Here is a 12599-nt window from a genome sequence, read left to right as displayed (position 1 = left end):
CAGACCCCCTGCTCAAGCAAGAGACCCTATACCATGTCAGACAAATGAAGTAGAAGTAGAATAGAGGAATAGAATAGAATAGAATAGAATAGAATAGAATAGAATAGAATAGAATAGAATAGAATAGAATATGGAATAGAATAGAATAGAATAGAATAGAATTAAGGAATTAGAATAGAATAGAATAGAATAGAATAGAATAGAATAGAATAGAATAGAATAGAATGGAATAGAATAGAATAGATGGAATAGAATAGAATAGAATAGAATAGAATAGAATAGAATAGAATGGAATAGAATAGAATAGAATAGAAAAAATGGAATGGAATGGAATGGAATGGAATGGAATGGAATAGAATAGAATAGAATAGAATAGAATAGAATAGAATAGAATAGAATAGAATAGAATAGAATAGAATAGAATAGAATAGAATAGAATAGAATAGAATAGAATAGAATAGGTTAGGTTAGGTTAGGATAGGATAGGATAGGAGCTGGAAGGGACCTTGGAGGTTTTCTAGTCCACCCCCCACCTCAGATAAGTGACTGACCAGTCTCTTCTTAAAAACCTCCAGTGATGGAGCGCCCACAATTTCTATACCATTCTTTAAGGATTCCATTCCACTGTTTAGAATAGAAGCTGGAAGGGACCTTGGAGGTCTTCTAGTCCAGCCCCCTGCTCAAGCAGGAGAACCTATACCATCTCAGACAAGTGTCTGTCCAGTTTCCTCTTAAAAACCTCCAGTGATGGAGTACCCACAACTTCTGGTTAATTGTCCTCCCTGTCAGGAGGTTTCTCCTTAATTCCAGGTCGCTTCTCTCCTTGATTAGTTTCCAACCGTTGTTTCTTGTCTTGCCTTCTGGTGCTTTGGAGAATAGGTTGACCCCCTCCATCCTCTTTGTGGCAGCACTTCAAATACTGGAATGTTGCTATCATGTCCCCCACCCCACCCCCCCACCCCAAGTCCTTCTTTTCTCTACCATACCTTTACCCAAACTAGGTAACATGAAATTTAGGTCCATGAAATGTAAAGAAGCGTCTGCAAGAAGCTCAGAGAGCACGGAGGACCCCTCATTTCAACCCTGAGCTACAAATATTCTCCTTTATTGGTTGCCAGATGCCCAACCGCCAACAGGGGCATCCAGAGGGAGGAAGATTGCCAGATTGTGACCCGCAGATCCAAGGGCAATTCCCCTGCGCAGCCAGGGCTGAAATGAATGGGAGCTTGCAAAACAGATTGCCAAAATGCCACCCTGCAGATCAGATGGCATAGTACCAGGCCTGCCAAGAGCCGGATTATCTGATCTCGCCAGGCCAAGCAGAAAGAGGAGCCGGGTGCGCAGGGCTCCCAGCTGGGATTTGCACATGCTTCTGGCAGTTGCCTGGCTTGTGTAAGGGATCTGCCTCTCCCGCAGCCAATCCGGCGGAGGGGCCAGGCCGTCCCTTGACCAATCGTGGAGCAGAAGGCTGTTTGGCACGGCACGAGGAACACACCGTGTCCCCAGAAGAAACACCACCTTGTGACGCAAAGGCAGGCAGGACCCTCTCAGCTTTCCTCCTGGGCAGGGCAGAAGCAAATTCCCAAGGGGGGTGGGAGCTGCCTAATCAGTTCTTGCTTCCAGATTGCGATGCAAAGCAGCTCGTCTCAAGGGGAGAATGCAAACAGGAAGCGAAAGTGCGCAGAACAAGCCGTGCGTGCGGGGAGGCGCTGGCAGCAATGAGCAATGACCTTAGCAAGCTCCTCAGAGCAGCTGCGTTTCTCAGCCCAGGCTGCTTTTTTAAGATCATGTGAAGTATTAAACTTTTCCCCTACCACGTGAAGTATTAATACTGCTTTATACAACCCGAGTGCCGCGTAACAGAGTGAGCGCCTGTTACTCGTCCCAGCTTCTGCCAACCTAGCAGTTCGAAAGCACGTAAAAATGCAAGTAGAAAAATAGGGACCGCTACGGTGGGAAGGTAACAGCGTTCCGTGCGCCTTTGGCGTCTAGTCATGCCGGCCACATGACCACGGAGACGTCCTCGGACAAGCGCTGGTTCTTCGGCTTTGAAACGGAGATGAGCACCGGCCCCCTAGAGTCGGAAATGACTAGCACGCGTGTGCGGGGGAACCTTTACCTTTACCTTTATACAACCTTAGTAAGGCCACACTTTGAATACTGCATCCACCTTTGGTCACCTCATTATAAAAAAAAGGGTCTGGAGACTAAAAGAACGGTTGCAGGATTTGGGTCTGGCTAGTCTAGAGAAAAGGAGGGGGTGGGGAGACCTGATAGCAGTCTTTCAGTATCTCAGGGGTTGCCACAAAGAAGAGGGAGTCAAGCTATTCCCCAAAGCACCTGAAGGCAGGACAAGAAGCAACGGATGGAAACTAATCAAGGAGAGAAGCAACCTGGAACTAAGGAGAAATTTCCTGACAATGAGAACAATTAATCAGTGGAACAACCTGCCTCCAGAAGCTGTGAATGCTCCAACACTGGAGGTTTTTAAGAAGAGATCGGACAGCCGTTTAGTCTCCTGCTTGTGCAGGGGGTTGGACTAGAAGACCTCCAAGGTCCCTTCCAGCTCTATTCCGACTAGGGAATTCTGGGAGTTGCTCCAGACATCTTAAAGCAGGGGTCTTCAAACTTGGCCTTTTATGACTTGTGGATTTCACTTCCCAGAATTCCTCAGCCAGGTACGCTGGCTGAGGAATTCTGGGAGTTGAAGTCACAAAAAGGGCCAAATTTGAAGACCCCTGTCTTAAAGTGACCACAGTAGAGGATGAATGCCTTAGAGACTTGAAGGGAATCTACCCAGTGCTAACCCTAACCCAGTACAAGGGGAGCAAGGAGGAGACCCCCGCACAATCATTAGCAAGATCTGGTCATTACAGCCCCTCTCCAGCCATCTTCACCCCCTTAACCTTTCCTCTCTCGGGTGGATTTCCAAAGTGGAGCTGAGAGGCGGCCTGGGCGGGGGACAGCGAGTTTCACGGATGAGGAAGGAGCAGGTTCGAAACCTCCCACTACCCAATCGGTTCTTGGGCTGAGAGGGAGGGGGTGACCCAGAGTCCCCCGAGGGCCTTCTGGGACCAGGGGCGGGGTGTTTTCTCCCAGGCCAAAATTGGCAGCATTCCTGGAGAACTGCCAGGTTACTGGAAAGATGAAACCCTGTTTCCTTTACGTAATCTCTTCCCAACGTGAAGCCGGGTGGGGAAGAAGGCAAGTTACGGGAAGCTGCGCCCGCTCAGAACAACATAGAATAACTCCTAGTCCAACCTCTTGCTCAAGCAGGCGACCACATATCACCTCTGACAAATGGATGCCCCACTCTTCTTGAAAACCTCGTGATTGAGAACTAGACTGCATCTCTCCTTGAGAAGTTTCCACCCAGGGCCTCTCTTGCCCTCAAGTGTTTTGGAGGACAGGTTGACCCCCCCCTCTTTCTCTGCGACACAATATTGGAAGAAGCTATCATGTCACCCGTGTCTTTCTGTCCAACAACTCTTCTGCACTTGTCCAACCACCAAAAAAGCTGCTGCTCAACTGCCCCTCCCCGGTGGGGGTGGTGGGAGGAGGAGGTCCTGTTGCTTTTCTCTCTGGTCTAACTTGACCCGTTTTTCAAACACGACCTTTCTCCTGCTGGTCTCTCCTCCTGTTCCTTTCAATTTTGGAGAATTATCCTGAAGTCAAACTGACCAACCCAAGCCAACTCCCCTCATCATAATTTTATTCTAAGAATCTGTTGGGCAGGAACAAAATGAAAACCACCCGTCAGAAGCCAAGTTGGGGTTAGGGAGGTGGTTTTTTTTATTCCTTTGGGTTCTGCTCTCATTTTGCTATAGCCACTACAATGTATCCTTTACGCTTCCCTCTATCTGCCTGTTCTTTGAACTGTTTCCCTCGCTGCCAGCCTGGGGTGAGAAAGGAATGCATCTCCGGCCATCTGGCTTATCTCTGCCTGCGGAAGCGCCTTATCAAGCCCAACCCCATTCCCACAGCGGGTTCACACCTGGAGATTGGCCCGTTCGAACTGACCGGATGGACTACTGGGGTGGGGTTTGCTGGATGCTCCTTTAACTTCTTGATTTGCGTGGGAAACTCTCAAGATCCTGCCTTCCATGCCTGCTGTCAACTTCTCCTAATAAAAGTTCCTTTTGGAATGAAGCTGTTTCAGGGGTTCTGCTTTTTTAGGAGGGAGGATTGAGGCGGGCCCTTACACCACCACTACCCATGGCATTTAGGGCTGAGATTAAGACGCTGGGTTTTATCAGCTGGAAAGCCGACAAAGATAGGGCGAGTGCCTATCTTTGCCTCAGCTCCCGCCCACCTAGCAGTTCGAAAGCATGCAAATGCGAGCAGATAAATAGGTAGCACTTCGGCGGGAAGGTAACAATGCTCTGTGATGTCAAGCTGGACACATGACCACGGAAATGTCTTTGGACAGTGCTGGCTCATGGCCCTCAAAATGGAGAGGAGTGGCGCCCCCTATGGTCGGCAACTAGCAGAATAAAATGTGCAGGGATCCTTTCCTCTCCCATCGCATGCGGGACCACCTGCCCTGCTTTCCTCATACTTGCAATGCTACAGGCCATCATGTGCTATTGTTTTAAACATCCTAAGTATTGCCCTGGGCAGGTTAACACATGCTTCCAGTACAGCAGCTGCGTTTTAAAAAAAAGCATCATTTGTAGATCAGCTGTGACTGCTCTGTAAATGACACCGAAGAATCTTGGAGATTCTGACAAAAAAGGCCCGGCTGCCTGCAGAGAAACCCAGCACCACACTCACTGCACGCACTGAAGCTCTTCCTCCAAGTTACTTGTGAAGGAGGCGTCAACGCAGAGCCAGCTTGTAGATAGGTTGGCTGTAAGCCATAATGGTTGCAAAACAGGTCATCCCCGTGACTGACCGATGTTACAACCTTTTTTGCAGCCTTCTCTTTATGGTTCTCGTAATGATTCACCACGAGCTGCTTTTGGGCAAAAGCATAAAACATGTTCATGGGAAACCGGCAGAGGGCTGTAAATATAAACCAGTTGCCAAACACCTAAAATGCGGTCAGGTGACCACAGGGGGTAGGAGTGGACAGTATATCTTCAGAACCAGGTCGTAAGTAAAGGCGGTCCTCAACTTAGGACCACAATTGAGCCCAACATTTCTGCTGCTGCCATAGGTGAGACATTTCCTAAGTGAGCTTTGCCCCATTTCATGACATTTCCTGCGACAGTTGCTAAGTGAATCACTGTTGTTAAATTAGTAACGGTCGTTAAGTGAATCTCGCTTCCCCACTGACTTTGGCCGTCAGAAGGTCTCAAAAGGCAATCACATCACCCCAGGATGCAGCAACCGTCATAAGTATGAACCAGTTTCCAAGCATCTGAATGTAAATGACCATGGGCAGGGGTCTTTTCTGACACGTGGACTTCAACTCCCAGAATTCCTGAGCCAGCAAGGCTCAGCTTGGAAACCTCTCTCTTTCCCCTCAGCATGGCTGGCTCAGGAATTCCGGGAGTTGAAGTCCACGAGTCATAAAAGAGTCAAGATTGCCTAGCCCTGGTCTAACCGGTTCCACTCATATAACGGTCAGTCCCACCCCAACGTCCTTCATGCCCCCAACCCCCACTGGCCTTGTGGGAAGAAGGAAAAGATCCTGGAGGAATGTCTCAAGGGCACAGCAAAGCTGCTCATGACCCTTTGACTCATCGCTGAAACCCGAAACTCAATTTTCAGAGGCGATAAGGCCACAACAAACTTGGCAATTACACACGACTGAAATAGTTCCTGCAGATTAATGGCTGGGGCACTCCTTGCATCATCCCTGTTTTCAAATGCTTCCCCAAATCAGTCCTTTCCTCTAAGCCAACGCCTCCCCCGCCCTTGCCATACCCCTTCTTATGTAATGGGCTGTGACCTCAACTTCTCCAAATGATTGCTGCAGAGGGAATGGGCACCTCTTGGCACGCAGATCAGCCCTCCCCCTGCGGCCTGTTGCCACACCAGAAGAGGTGTGGCATTTTGGGAGGCTGGTAAATCTTTCCAGGGCAGCAAATACAGAGTAGCACCATGGTGCTTCTGAGAATCTCAATATTTCCTTGATCTCAAAGCGTCGTCTCCCTTGACCATATTAGGTTGTGGTGTAGCAGGTGCTTTAGGTCAGAGGTCCTCAACCTTTTGGGCACCAGGGACTGGTTCCATGGAGAAAGGTTTTTCTGCGGACCGGAGGGGGGCCTGGGTTCATGTACTGCCTGCATCCCACGGATGGGGCTTTGCTTGTTTGCATGGCCCGGTACCGGTCCACGGTGTTCTGTACCAGCCTGCTACCGGCCCTGCAGAAAAGGCAGGGACAACCCCTCTACAAACGGCAAGAGGCTGGAATAACGCCTGCCAAATTTATGGCTACAAAAACAAACAAGACACGAACCAAGAAACAGGAACTTTAACAAACATGAACCATCCGAGCGGTTGCCTTCAGCAAACCAACCCTCCCAAACATTCCCCTTATATAGAGTTCAGGGCGTGGCTTCTCTCTGCCTCCTTCCGAGGTGCCCCATTGCCTTCCTCTGTTTACTCCTAACTGACTGCCTCCTGCATCAGGCATCCTTGAACAGGGCCAGCTGTGGGTCATCTTCATCCACAGTCAGGCTCACACAGCTGGGTCTCCATGGTGACCAAGTGGGAGGGGCCTGGGGCTCTCATCAGCAAGATCTTCAACCCCCTCAGCAAGGTCTTCAACACCCCCCTCCTCCTCTGAGTCATCCGACCCAACTGCCGAACCCACAGGCTGACCCTGAATCACAACACACGGACAGGGGGTTGGAGACCCCTGCTTTAGGCCTTAAGGGCGAGGTTATCGCTGGGTTTAGCACTCTACAATGAAATACAGGGTGGACTCATCTTAGTGCTTTTGGAAGCTCCAACTCCACTGTAACCGGATGTATGTGTTTGATGGGAAAGGGTCCTAGGTACTTGGGGCCTAACATCTTGGACAGCTGTAACGATTGCAAAACCAGAAGAGTTTCTTACTCTAGTTCCTTCTTGGCCTCCTCGCTGGTCAGGTCCTCTTCAACACTGTAGTCCAGCAGAGAGCCCACGCCGTAGGCACGGTTGTGCCGGATGAGGGGCTTGATGGCTTCCTGGTCTTCTCCAGCCACAAACTGCCCATAGAAGGTCAGCTTCATCACCTTCTCAAAGAGCCAATGGCCCAGCAGCTTCTGGCTGAGGTGCATCAGCTGCGGAAAGAGGCGGGGGGGGGGGCAGTCACAGGGCTGGCTTTCTCACTTAACACCCCCCCCCCTTTTGATCTGATTACCCGGAAAAATGTTAATTCTTTTGTAAAACACTCCTTACAGCAGGGTGTCAAACTCAGTTTCATTGAGAGCCGCATCAGCATTGCGGTTGCCCTCAGGGGGCCGGGTGGGCGTGGCCTACCGGGTGGGCGTGGCTAGAGTGCGTATGGCAGGGGTCTTCAAACTTGGCCCTTTGATGACTTGTGGACTTCAACTCCCAGAATTCCTCAGACAGCGTGCCATGCTGGCTGAGGAATTCTGGGAGTTGAAATCCACAAGTCACAAAAGGGCCAAGTTTGAAGACCCCTGGCGTATGGCCTACTGGGTGGGCATGGCCAGCTCTACATCGTTGGCATCAAGGGTGCCTATGGGGGCCTGGGCAGGAGTGGGACAGATCTGAGGGTCTCTGGCAGAAGGAGGGTCTCTGGGCCAGGGCCAAGGCAGCGGGGGCCGTTCCCTCACTTTTTCCAGGATGGCTTCGCGGGCCGCATGAAGCCACTTCACAGGCCGGATCCGGCCCCCGGGGCCTTGTGTTTGACATGTCTGCCTGACAGTTTCTTAGGAATAATAATTCCTAGAGCTGTCACTGTTCATGCTAATAAGGGTAGACTGAAGCTTTGCTTTTTTGCAACTCCACCCCTCAAGTTGCTTCTTCCAAACTTCTCACGTTCCTTTGGGTTGCTTGCAAAGGGCATGCATGCATGCATTGTTCACGGACTGCAGTAATTCTGCAATTCAACCGGGAGAAACCTCGCCTCCCCCGCCCCCCCCCCCGTTTGACAGCCCAACCTCTCCCCAACACCCGCAGATGTCCCGTGGAGCCAGTCAGGGGTACCAGTAAAAGGGCAGCCTGCACCCAATCTTAGTATCCTCCCGGGCAGGGGACAACCACCGGCTAACGGTGCCACAAGAGCAGGGGTCGGCAACCTCGGCTCTTTTATGACTCGTGGACTTCAACTCCCAGAATTCCTGAGCCAGCTATGCTATGCTGGCTCAGGAATTCTGGGAGTTGAAGTCCACGAGTCATAAAAGAGCCGAGGTTGCCGACCCCTGCACAAGAGCATCGGAGCACTCAACAGACCATGTCAATCCCGTCTTTCTCCTCCCGTCCAAAATAACAGCCCAATTTTAAGCCAAAGGCACCGCCGCCTTTCTGTTACACCGAGAGAGATCTGCCTCCGAGGATGAAGGGCTGGGAGCAGCTGAAAGGGGCTCGGATGCGCCCCTTCCCCGCCGCCGTTGGGCTCTTCCGGGAAGGCAGGACCGGCCGGATCCTCGCTCACCTGCTCGGCGCGCTGCACCAGCGGCTCCAGGGAGCAGAGGCGGAGCACCAGCAGCCCGCGCAGGAGCTCGCCGCTGGTCTTGCTCCGGAAAGCCTCCCGCGCATCCGAGAAGTTCACCGCCCGCGGCTGGGGCGGCGGCGCCGGGCGCTGGCGGAGGTGCGTGCCGTGCGCGGGCACAGCGTCCGCGGGGACGCCATCGTGCTCCGGGCCGGCCGCAGCAGGAGCCGGAGCCGCAGCCGGAGCAGAGCGCAGACGGCTCGGGACGACGACGACGGACGTGGCAGCGCGGAGCGCCCGGCCAGACGAGCAACAGCGCCCGGCCATGCCCGCCAAAGCTAGAAGGGCGAGCCGGCGCCGGGGCTCGCTTAAATAGGCGCCGCTGGCCGCGCCCACTAGCCCGCGCGACACGCTGGGACCGATTGATTGGTTGGCTCCGCCGGCCGGGGCCACGCCCACTGCGGAGCTTGCCTATTGTTCTCCGCTTCTTCCAGGCACATCCAGTTCAAGCCCCGCCCCGGGCAATCAGGAGGCGCTCGGGGAGACGGTGCGAAGCGAGTCTGGAGCTGCGACTCCGGCGACGCTTCGCCCGGCAGCTTCGCCCAACTCGTTGCCCTCCGGCCGGGCTGGGTGGCAAGAACGATCGCTCCCCTTTTGCCGCTTGGTGTGGAAAAAGAGGAATTCGCGCCAGCGATTGGGATTCCCCCCCCCCCAGTGAAGTTGAAGTTTGCGGAAGATGCATGGAGGGAGGAAGGGCTGGCTGGGAAATTGCTGCGGCACCCCCACCCTGTGTACCCCTCTCCTCTGGACTTCTAGAAAGAGCTTTCTAGTGCCATGGTGGCCCAGTGTTTAGAAGGCAGCATTGCAGGCTAATTCTGCCAACTGCCAGCAGTTCGATCTTGACTGGCTCAAGGTTGACTCAGCCTTCTGTCTTTCTGAGGTCGGTAAAATGAGGACCTGGATTCTTGGAGGCAAAGATGCTGACTCTGTAAACCGCTTAGAGCTGTAAAACATTGTGAAGCAGATATAAGTCTAGGTGCTATTGCTCAATTCCTTCCTTCCTTGTTAGTATGCAGTATTTGCAGGCTAACTCTGCCAACTGCCAGCAGTTCAATTCCCACCAGCTCAAGGTTGACTCAGCCTTCCATCCTTCTGAGGTCACTAAAATGAGGACCCAGATTGTTGGGGACAAATATGCTGACTGTGTAAACCGCTTAGAGAGGACTGTAATGCACTGTGAAGCGGTACGTAAGTCTAAGGGATATTGCTAGTGGTATCAATATGCCTTGGCAGCTTGTAAAACTTCTGGGCGTGTTTTCTCCTCCTTTAAGAAAGGGCATTTCTTGGATTCGTCTGGATTCTGAGCCAGGTGATTTGGCATTGCAGCAGCTTCGCTAGTGGAGATGGCCATCGGAGGCTTCTCAGAAGGGTGTGGTGGTGGAAGGGCCCTGGGACACGAGGAGGAGGCCTCTTGTACACTTGACTGACGGTCAGGCCAATCTGACCAGGTGGACAGGATCTGTGCGCCAGCCCTCTGGAACAGCTTACCAACCGAAATCCGGATGGCCCCTGACCTCCGTACCTTCCGTCGCGACTTAAAAACTTTCCTGTTCCAGCAGTCCGGCCTGGCATGATAGCGTTAATTGGGGTCCCAGTTTGTTTTCATTAGTGTTTCTTATTATTTTATTGTTCAATCTGTATACATTCCTTCCTCTGTACACCGCCCTGAGTCCCTCGGGAGAAGGGCGGTTTATAAAAACTAATAAATAAATAAATAAATAAATAAATAAATAAATCTGTGCTCCATTACTGGAGGCTTCAAGAAGAGACTTCCTTCCAATCCTATTAATCCATATTCTATGTTTTATCATAATCATCTCCAGAGTCTGCTGTGAAAATCGAAACCAGGATCTTTCCTGAGATCCTGCAGGGTCTCAAGATGAGGAAGTAAAAGGCCACAGGAAACACTTGCCTCCTACTCAGTTTACATGGATCTTTCTTTGCATAACAAGCAGAATGCTCACCTTTTGGAGGCTGTGATCAGGTCCATGTGTTAGAATAATGTGTTGTGGTTGATTGTGGTACATGCAGCAAACTATGCTTAAACTAACCTTTGTTTAGTGCACTGGGGGGGGTGGAATCTAACCTCCTTTAGATGCCAACCCCCCCCAAAATAAAAATGAAAATAGAATATTAAATCTATAAAGTAATAAAAACAATTACAAAACATGGTTGTATGGAGTACCTCCTCTGTTTCAATCATGTTTTCCCCTGACTTTAATAACTTTTAGTCCCACTTTGGGTCAGATTACAAGCAATTTTATGACAGAGTGGAAGGAAGGAAATTCATCAGTTGGATTCATTGTCAACAACTGTAAGCAAGTATGAACTTCAATATAGAGGAAAAGTAAGGTATTACACTTTGGCAAGAAAAACAAAATGTGCAGGTACAGATAGGTGAAACTTGGATCAATAGCAGTAACTGAGAGGAATCTTGGCATCCTAGTGGAATATGAGCCAACGATGTGTGGCAGCCGACACAACCCTAGGCTGCATTAACAGAGGCATAGAATCAAAATCACATGAAGTATTAATAACGCTTTATAAAGCCTTAGTAAGACCACACCTGGAATACTGCATCCAGTTTTGGTCACCAATGGATGGAAACTAACCAAGGAGAGAACAACCTACAACTAAGGTGAAATTTTCTAACAGAACAGTTAACCAGTGGAACAGCTTGCCTCCAGATGTTGTGGATGCTCCATCACTGGAGGCTTTTAAGAAGAGACTGGAGAGTTTAGAATGGTGTAGGGTCTCCTGCTTGGGGTTTGGACTAGAAGACCTGCAAGGTCCCTTCCAACTCTGTTATTCTATGTTCTAATTGAATTAGTTTGACCATTTTTGTCCCAAGTTAAAAGTGTTTTCTTTTCTGAGGACCTGACAGGCCTCTCCTCTCCCCATTCCTTCAAAAACACCTTTTATGATGCTGATGGACCTCCAATCCACTTTGTTTGCCCCCCCCAAGCAGCTCAAAATCATGAAGTGCAATGGCATCTCCCCCCCCCACATTTTAGGCTGCAAGAACTCCTCTGTTTCCCCCCCTTAAAAATATACTAGATGGATCCAGCCTTCCCACTTCCAGAGATGTCACCCCATTGCTCCAAGCCATGTGTAGAAACCTAGCCCCACAGGTGGCCGCTTTCCTCCCATATGCCCTCAAATTTTGCCCACCTTTGTTGATACATCCACTTCCTTTCCAAGCCAACTTCACCAATCCACTCTCGGGCATTCCATTTGTCTTTCAGTCCCCATGATTCATGACCAAACCAGACTGAGGTGATGGGACAGCTGGAGGAGCTGAGTGGTAGAAGCCTGGAATCCAACCATGCTCCCAGTATTTAATTAATTAATTAATTAATTAATTAATTAATTAAATTTATATGCTGCCCTTCTCCCTAAGGACTCAGGGCGGCGCACAACAATATAAATTAAAAACATAAAATAGAAAATTTTTAAAAAGGATTAAACAATAAATACAATAATTATACGACAATTTAAAAACCCATAAAAAGCGAATTAAAAACCGTAGTCAGTCCAGGCCCGCTTGTTGGAACAGCCACGTCTTCAGGTCACTGCGGAAGGACCAAAGGTCAGGGGTCGTCCACAGCTCAGTAGATCTGATTGCTCCAGGTTTGGCTTTCAAAATTGGAATAGAGCTGGAAGGGACCTTGGAGGTCTTCTAGTCCAGCCCCCTGCTCAAGCAGGAGAACCCATATCATTTCAGACGTGGCTGTCCAACCTCTTCAAAACCTCCAGTGATGGACCACCCGCAACTTCTGGAGGCAAGCTGTTCCACTGGTTAATTGTCCTCACTGCTAGGAAGTTTCTCCTTAATTCCAGGTTGTGTCTCTCCTTGAGTTTACATCCATTGTTTCTTGTCTTGCCTTCTGGTGCTTTGTGGCAGCCCCTGAAATACTGGAATACTGTTATCATGTCACTCCTTCTTTTCTCTAGATGGACATACCCAAATCCTGCAACCGTTCTTCAT

The 12599-nt window shown here is 50.2% G+C and overlaps 1 protein-coding gene across 1 annotated transcript in view; it reads right to left on the bottom strand.

Moving 5' to 3' along the window:
* The window catches only part of PRODH (proline dehydrogenase 1), a 30702-nt gene extending 21795 nt beyond the window's left edge, over positions 1-8907 (bottom strand). The window contains exons 1-2 of the mRNA XM_083373267.1: positions 8555-8907; positions 7009-7214 (exon numbers count right to left, since the gene is read on the bottom strand). Coding sequence (XP_083229393.1) covers positions 7009-7214; positions 8555-8878 — 530 coding nt within the window. The 5' untranslated portion in view covers positions 8879-8907. The remainder of the gene's footprint in view (positions 1-7008; positions 7215-8554) is intronic.
* Positions 8908-12599: the final 3692 nt, after the last annotated feature.

Source organism: Vipera ursinii (genome assembly GCF_947247035.1).
Source record: "Vipera ursinii genome assembly, chromosome: 14".
Taxonomy (NCBI): domain Eukaryota; kingdom Metazoa; phylum Chordata; class Lepidosauria; order Squamata; family Viperidae; genus Vipera; species Vipera ursinii.
The sequence above is the reverse complement of the archived record's forward strand: the minus strand, read 5'-3'. Positions and strand labels throughout refer to the sequence as shown.